The 8,457-nt window shown below is 48.4% G+C and overlaps 1 protein-coding gene across 1 annotated transcript; it reads left to right on the top strand.

Annotated features, from left to right (window-relative positions):
- The first annotated feature begins 247 nt into the window (after positions 1-247).
- GH1 (growth hormone 1) lies at positions 248-1,825 on the top strand. The gene is made up of 4 exons (XM_025927717.2): positions 248-597; positions 809-925; positions 1,085-1,246; positions 1,522-1,825. Exons 1-4 carry the CDS (start codon positions 337-339, stop codon positions 1,720-1,722), a joined length of 741 nt encoding a protein of 246 aa, XP_025783502.2. The 5' UTR covers positions 248-336; the 3' UTR covers positions 1,723-1,825.
- Positions 1,826-8,457: the final 6,632 nt, after the last annotated feature.

Here is an 8,457-nt window from a genome sequence, read left to right as displayed (position 1 = left end):
TCAGCACAGGCCGGCCTGTGGCCCGATGCATAAATGTATAGAGAAAATAAGTGGGGGCGGAGGGGGATAGAGAAGGGACCAGGGTATAAAAAGGGCCCGCAAGGGACTGATTCCAGGATCCCAGCACCCGGCTCCCCAAACCGCTCAGGGTCCTGTGGACGGCTCATCCCCAGCTGTGATGGCTGCAGGTAAGTGCCCCTAAAATCCCTTTGGGTTCAGTGTATACTGAGGCACAAGGCGGTGGCCCGGCATGTGGATGGGGACACTAACCCTGGGCTTTGGGGCTGCTGAATGTGAGCAGAGACATCTATGCCCAGACATTTGGCCAAGTTTTAAATGTTCTCCGTCCCCGGTGGGGGGAGGGGAAGGGCTGACGGGAAACAGAGGCCTCTTGCTGTCTGGGCCACGGCCTCGCCCTCCGGGTCCCTCTCTGTAGGCCCTCGGAACTCTGTGCTCCTGGCGTTTGCCCTGCTCTGCCTGCCCTGGCCCCAGGAGGTGGGTGCCTTCCCAGCCATGCCCTTGTCCAGTCTGTTTGCCAACGCCGTGCTCCGGGCCCAGCACCTGCACCAGCTGGCCGCCGACACCTACAAAGAGTTTGTAAGTTCCCCAGGAATGGGCGCCGGTTGGGGGGGGCGGTGCAAGAAGGGGTGAATATCACCCCTGGGACGTAATGGGAGGAAACTGAGGAGCTCAGGGTTATTTCATCCAAGTGAAGAGGCTGTCAGCTGAGCACAAACTGAGGGAGCTTCCGAATGATGCAGTGATGAGGACCGTGCAGCTGAGACCCGGGCGGGCATTCTTTCTGCAGGAGCGGGCGTACATCCCGGAGGGACAGAGGTATTCCATCCAGAACGCGCAGGCTGCCTTCTGCTTCTCGGAGACCATCCCGGCCCCCACGGGCAAGGACGAGGCCCAGCAGAGATCCGTGAGTGGCCAGGGGCGCCCGGCCAAGGATCAGGGGCCTCCCTCGTCTGCAGGAGTCAGGCCCTGGGCAGCCTTCTCCCTGGGGCCGAGGGTGTGCAGGGAGGCAGGCGGGCAGCCCCCGGGCAGAGGCTGGCATGCCCACCGCCCCCTCCATCCGCAGGACGTAGAGCTGCTCCGCTTCTCCCTGCTGCTCATCCAGTCGTGGCTCGGGCCCGTGCAATTCCTCAGCAGGGTCTTCACCAACAGCCTGGTGTTCGGCACCTCGGACCGAGTCTACGAGAAGCTCAAGGACCTGGAGGAAGGCATCCAAGCCCTGATGCGGGTGGGGACCGCGGCGCTGCGGGTCCCCTCCCTGGGGCCTGGCGGCAGCCAGGCTGACTTAACTGAGGGGTGGGGGCTTGCGTGCACTGGGAGAGGCCGCCCCTTTCTTTGTAGTAAACAGTCCAGCCTTGACCCCTGAGAAAGCTTACTCGTTTCCCCACCGTGAATCCTGCATGCCCTTGTCGGAGCCCTGGAGGGGAGGGCCACCCACAGAGGGACGGGGAAGGAGCAGTGGCCAAAGACTGGGCCTCTCCGTCCCTCCTCCCCTTTTTGCAGGAGCTGGAAGATGGCAGCCCCCGGGCCGGGCAGATCCTGAAGCAAACCTACGACAAGTTTGACACAAACTTGCGCAGTGACGACGCGCTGCTCAAGAACTATGGGCTCCTGTCCTGCTTCAAGAAGGACCTGCACAAGGCTGAGACGTACCTGCGGGTCATGAAGTGTCGCCGCTTCGTGGAAAGCAGCTGTGCCTTCTAGTTGCTGGGCATCTCGGTTGCCCCCTCCCCAGCGCCTCCCCTGACCCTGGAAAGTGCCGCTCCAGTGCTCACTGTGCTTTCCTAATAAAATTAGTTGCATCGTATCATCTGAGTAGGTGTCATTCTATTATGTGGGGCAAGGTCCAGGCTGGGAAGACAGCCGCAGGCATCCTGTGGGGGCCGACTGGGAATGATACCTGACCTGATTCCTCCTGGGCTAGAAAGAAACCGACACATTTATTCCTCTCCATCACACATCGGGTCCCTGCCCAGGTCTGAGGTCCCAGCTCTCTGGGCAGTCATAGGTCAGGAGCACCCCCATCGAGTATCTGGAGGTGTTCCTTTCTCCCCCGCGGGCACCACAACACCAAATCTAGCCCCCAAGAGCAGGGAAAAAATGAAAAGCAAAATAAGCTATTAAGTACAGAGGCAAAACATCCCGACATGGGAGAAAATCATGAGAGGAATCCTAGAATTACTTTTGTGCACAAAGTTGAAGGCGAACACACATTAGACCCACCTACTCTTAGGAAAGGGGAACAATGCAAAATGGCTTTGGGACAAACAGAACCAGCCAGTTTGGGATCTGGATGGTGGCAAGGGAAGTGGAAGAAAGACTCTAAGTTGGGGTTGCAAATTCAGGGCCAGCAGGTGCCAGGTAGACAATTACGAAAGTAATGAAGGCTTGGTGTGAAAGGATAAATCATAACTGACGCTCCACTTCCTTGTCAGGGACACATCCCAGCGTGTGGGTACCGGGGAAGTCAAGAGAACTCAGGACCCGGCTAAGGTGGGACCTATGGAACCTTGTTGCCATTCAGGACTGTGGGAAGGGCTGCCAGACCTTCTGATTTTTCGAGGCAGACAGGACGTCCAGGCTTTTTCCTTTTAATGTTTATTTATTTATTTTGAGAGACAGAGAAAGAGCAAGCACAAGCCAGGGAGGGGTAGAGAGAGAGGGAGAGAGAGAATCCCAAGCAGGTTCCATGCTGTCAGCACAGACACTGATGAGGGGCTCGTACTCAGGAACTGTGAGATCATGACCTGAGCCGAAATCAAGACCCAGTTGCTTAACCAACTGAGCCACCCAGGCACCCCAGGACATGTGAAATCTAGTTTTTAAACATCGGTGACAAATCCCTATTGAAAACATGTTTAAGGACAAAAATTAATCCAAACACAGTTTCTCCTCAAGCTGTCATTGAGCAATTTCTTCTGAGAACAGTGGATTGGGGTAACTTGTAAGGGCAAGAATCAGAAATAGTTGGACTTGTATTTATGCTCACGAGTAGATTACTTAACCTCTTGGGGACCCAGGGTCCTCGTGTATAAAATGAGATGGTAATAAATTGCCTTACAAGGCTAATGTCAGGATTAGATAAAATGGTGTTTCTGAAGTGTTTGACACATTACAGCACTCAAGAAATCAGCTGTTTTGCACTGAATTTTGGGGGTGTTCCCTGTTTTGTGATGGAATGCTTACATACTTGTTATTAAAGTTCATTTATTTATTTTGAGAGAGAGAGAGAGCATGTGCACATGCAAGAGCGGAGAAGGGGTACAGAGAGAGGGGGACACAGGATCCAAAAGGGTCTCTGTGCTGAGAGCAGAGAGCCCTATGCAGGACTCGAACAGACGAACCGTGAGATCAGGACCCGAGCCAAGTCCTACACTTAAGAGATCCAGCCACCCAGGCGCTCCTACTCCCTGCAATTCAGATTTAATTGGTCTGGAAGGGATCCAGGAAGGAGTGGTTTTTTAAAGCTGCCCAGGTGAGTCTAATGCGCAAAAGCAGTTGAGAACCACTGAGTTAGGGACCACAAGGATGAGACAGCCGGGTCCACCGGAAATGAAGACCTGGGTCAGTTGCGGCACTCTCCGTTTCTAATTCTAACCAAAAATTTCTGAGAAGCAAGTAACGAAAAGGCAATTACTGTATGATTTCTCTCGGCAAGGTACTTCAATTCATAAAGACCAGAAAGTGGAATGGTGGTTACCAGGGCTGGGAGAAGAGGGAATGACGAGCTGTTGTTTAATGGGTGGAATTTTGCAAAATGAAGGGTCCTACAGACGCTATGGGGATGTAGTCGACACTACTGAGCTGTACACTTAAAATGGTTAAGATGGGGTTTAGGGGTGGGGCGCCTGGGTGGTTCAGTCGGTTAAGCGTCCGACTTCAGCCGGGGTCACGATCTCGCGGTCCGTGAGTTCGAGCCCCGCACGGGGCTCGGGGCTGATGGCTCAGAGCCTGGAGCCTGCTTCCGATTCTGGCTCCCTCTCTCTCTGCCCCTCCCCCGTTCATGCTCTGTCTCTCTCCGTCTCAAATATAAATAAACATTTAAAAAAATGGGGTTCGGGGGGGCACCTGGCTGGCTCAGATGGTAGAGCATGCAACTCTTGATCTCAGGGTTGAGTTCCAGCCCCACGTTGGGTGTAGAGATTACTTAAACATAAAATGCTTTTTAAAAAAACGGTTAAGATGGTAATTTTTATGTTATGTCTCATTTACCCCAATTGAAAAAAAAATTTTTTTAATTTCTAATGAAAACTCTTCCCAAAAGTAAGATTAGTGAGATTTTCTAGCAATAATGTTTGTCTGACTCCATGCGATCTTGTAAATTTACTGTAATCTAAAATGACCTAAATTTACTCTCACCTGAATTTCTTCTGTGAAAATTTAAAAAAAGGAAACCTAGTTTAGAATGGGCTTGGGCGCCCAGCAGGGGGAGCTCTCTGCCCTACCACTTGGCAATTGCAGACCCAACTGGAAAAGAAGGACCTTAAGTGGAAACTACTTTACTAACCCAGCGAGAGGAAGAAGGTCTTTCCTCCTGCCCCGGCAACAGCGCAGCCAGTGAGAAACAGTCACAGCTCAGCCAATGAGAAGCCACCATACTTCCAGTTCTCGCTTTACTCCAATGAATTTTTTGTTTATAACAGCCTCCCCAACTTCCTCCTTTCCTCTATTATGGAGAGCAGAATCTCTCCTTTATTCTGCAGACTTGCCTAAGGCTTTACTGCAGCCTGCTTGTTCTGAGTTGTGATTCTCTGATGTTCCATTATAAACCCATTTTTGCTAGTAAGATAACAGGCATTTTATTTTTAAGGTTAACATTAGTCCAGAGAAGAGCCCCCAACAACTCTAAGGCTGCTGAGCAAACAGGTGCTGGCACCCACAGAGCCCATTGGGCTTGGCTGGAGGACCCTGGAGTTTGAGGGTAAGTTTTCTCCTGGATTTTGAGCTCCGCCGTCTTTGTGTTTGAGTTCTCCAGACTTTATTCAGGATCTGTTTTAAGGCCTTATCCCATCTGAGAGTGTTTGCTTGGCCTTCAGTTTGACTCCTGTTTGGAACCAGACTGCCCCTGGTGCAATTGTGCCTGTTGGAAGTGTATTGGCCTTGGGTTTGACAGAAAACAGACTCACTACAGCAGAATCTGGGGGTCATATCATTTGTTCCTCTTGGATCAGCTACCATCCTTTTCATGGGCAACATCTTCAGCTGATATTGGCAGAATCCACAGCACACCTCTGGTCCGGATTCAAGTAGATACCTCAAAAACCCTTCCCAGAATTAATACTGTATAAAGAAACCCTTCAAGGCATCAAGACCAGAATAGAAGATTAGAAGGCTTGGAGCCTCATTATCCCCTGTACTAGTCCCTATAATACCAACATTTTACCAGTGAGAAAACCCAATACTGAAGATGGAGGTTTATCCCGGACCTCTGAGCAAAAAATAACATTGTTATCCCTTGGCACCTGTTGCTCCCAAGCCCCATATGCTCCTGAGGTCTGTTCTCACTGAAAGCTAATTTTTCACTGTAATTGATCTACGCAGTGCATTTTTACCATTCCTTTCATGAGGATAGCCAATACCTTTCTGCTTTCATTGGGGAAGAATGGAAATGCACCTGGACAGTAAGCCCCAGGGTTACAACGCCAAGTCCTCCTTACTTTTCATGAATCTTAAAAGCTGATTTGGGTGAAAGAAAGTTTTCTGTAGGCTCTACTTTGTTACAATTTGTATATGATTGATGTCTCTGCTCCCCTCTCAAGCCTCTTCACAGGAGACAGCATCCACCTGTTAGAACTTTTGGCCTTAAAGGGACATAAGGTCTCAAAAAAAAAAAAAAAAAAAAAAAGCCGTTTGCTCAAACTCAGTTCAATACCCAGGGCATCTAATCCTGAAACAAGGACTACATTTAGACCTGGACAAAACCCCTCACAACTGCTCAACCCTGATAGATTACCTTTTGGCACCCCTCCCCCCTGGAAAGTTACAGGAGGCTCTAACCATTGCAGGTTTTTCATGCTTTACTGATGGTTCTTATTTGAAAGATGAAAATGGTAAATAATGTGCTGGGTATGCCACTGAAGCTCCTTTTGAAGTCATTGAAACAGCAGCTTTACCCTTGACTAATTCAGCCCAACAGGCTGAATTATACACCCTTATTCGAGCATGTAACTTTGCTAAGGATAAAACTTAGCATTTATACTGATAGTCGGTATGCTTTGGGTGTAGCTCATGACTCTGGAATATTATGGAAGCAGCAAGCTGTCTTTACCTCCGATGAGGATAAAATTAAAAATGGCTTCTATGTCCAAAATTTATTAGATGCCATCCTTTTGCTGGCTGCTCTGGCTATTATTAAGGGTCCTGGGCACTTGAGACTCAATTTCCTGGAGACCAAAGTAAACCACCTTGCTTATATTTCCGCTAAACACACCGCTCCCAAGGAAACCAAAAGCTAAACCTCTGTCATGTTCCAAAGTGATGTTCTCCCAAACGGCAACTTGGAAAAATTGACCAGAGATACCCGACAGTTGGCCTCAGAGATGGCAAAACAATATCGGAAATGCAATAATTGTTGGCTTAATAAAAAGAGAGACCTCTGGTTTGGACCAAATAACAATCCAGCCCTACCAAAAATTCTAAATTTCTCATGTACGTGCATTAAACCATTGGTCTACTGACAACATAATAGCATTCACGAATCAATATTGGTGGGGAAATATTAATAAGGTCGCAAAAAGCACCTACGTCTCTTGTTCCACCTGTCTAAAGTATAATCCAGGGAAAACTGTACAGATGGATTTCACACAGCTTCCCTTTCTCATGGATATAAATGTTTTAGTCATGGTTTGTATGTTTCTCACTGGTACAAAGAGTTCTCTTGTAGACAGGCCAATGCTGCTTCTGTGGCTAACATTCCGTTAGAAAAAGTTATCCCTACCTGGGGACCCCCTCTCGAACTTCATAGTGATGAGAGAACACGCTTTGCCAGTCAAGTGCTTCAACAAGTCTGTGCTGTTGGCTGATTTCCCAGCACTTCATTGTGCACGCCATCCTCAATTCTCAGGGTTAGTTGAACAGACTCATGGCACTATTAAGACCCAATTGGCTGGGGCGCCTGGGTGGCTCAGTCAGTTGAGCGGCCGACTTCGGCTCAGGTCATGATCTCGTGGTCCGTGAGGGTCCGTGAGTTCGAGCCCCGCGTTGGGCTCTGTGGTGACAGCTCAGAGCCTGGAGCCTGTTTCGGATTCTGTGTCTCCCTCTCCCTGACCCTCCTGTTCATTCTCTGTCTCTCCCTGTCTCAAAAATAAATAAAACATTAAAAAAAAATTTTTTTTTTTTAAAAAAGACCCAATTGGCAAAATTTGAAGAAATCCCTCAAATACTCTGGCCAAAAGCTGCCCTTAGTCTGAAATCTCAGATCTACCCTCTTTGGTACTCATAGACTCTCACCCTTTGACATAGTCACAGCACATCCGATACACTCGGCCCCTGCCTCCTCTGACCCACGGTTGACAAAAAGAGAGATACTTCAATATTGCAAAGGCCCAACTGCTTCTGTTAAAATAACAGTCTTTTCACAGAACACTCTCAGGAGATGACAACCTTAAGCCTCACACCTTGAAACCTAGAGATTTCATCGGTTGGAAAAGACACCTCCAGAAATGCTCTCTTCAGCCTTGCTGGAAAGGCCTTTGTCAGGAGCTTCTAACCAACCCTTATGCCACCAAACTCCAGAGAATAGACTCTTGGATTCACATGATACATCTAAAGAAAGCGCCAAACGCTGACTGGACCCGCATGCCATCTGGTGACCTGAAAGTAGAGATGTCCCAGAATTGAAGCAGATGATATCTGAGGAGACCACTTTCCCAAGATGTCTGGGCAGGTCTGTCTACCTTTTTCTCACTGTTGCTTCTTTTTTTATGGAAACATAATGCCCTTGTCTGCATTCCCAAAGCCCTCGCAAAAGGGGGAAACCCCTTTTGATTACAGCCTTTTGGAAACAGCCTCATCATGATCCCAGGACAAATTAATCTTACACTTGCTTTTTCTGAAGGATTAGAAGGTTCAGAATTCACAAAAGGCTTCTTTCATCTGGACTATTAACTGACTTTAGATTCTTATCCAAATTCATGGTCTCTGAACTTTATGGTCTTTGCAGCCTTAGGAGATTGTATTGTCAATAACACATTTGGTTCAAGCAGTTCTTTTGATATAACAATACTGTTTTTAAACATCTTTGAAATTTTTCTGTTTTGCAGAAAGTTCATCAGCTGTTGCTTTATATTTATAGCTGCACTGTATCTTCCCGATTGTGCTTGGTTAATTCTCTCCGTGTGCTCCTCTGGTATCCACTGCTCTTCTTTCATTGTTGCTTTAAGTGGAGACTTCCAGAAGGCACACATGATTCCTGGTTTGCCTTCATAGGGAGCACCTTTC

Source organism: Puma concolor, chromosome E1 (genome assembly GCF_028749965.1).
Source record: "Puma concolor isolate L17-30 chromosome E1, mPumCon1.1.hap2, whole genome shotgun sequence".
NCBI lineage: Eukaryota > Metazoa > Chordata > Mammalia > Carnivora > Felidae > Puma > Puma concolor.
This window is presented reverse-complemented; position numbering and strand designations above follow the sequence as displayed.

Coding starts and splice junctions, on each gene's coding strand:
- GH1 (XM_025927717.2), top strand. CDS start 337: ATGTTCTCCGTCCCCGGTGGGGGGAGGGGAAGGGCTGACGGGAAACAG. Junction 598..808: donor CCGACACCTACAAAGAGTTT/GTAAGTTCCCCA, acceptor TTCTTTCTGCAG/GAGCGGGCGTACATCCCGGA. Junction 926..1,084: donor ACGAGGCCCAGCAGAGATCC/GTGAGTGGCCAG, acceptor CTCCATCCGCAG/GACGTAGAGCTGCTCCGCTT.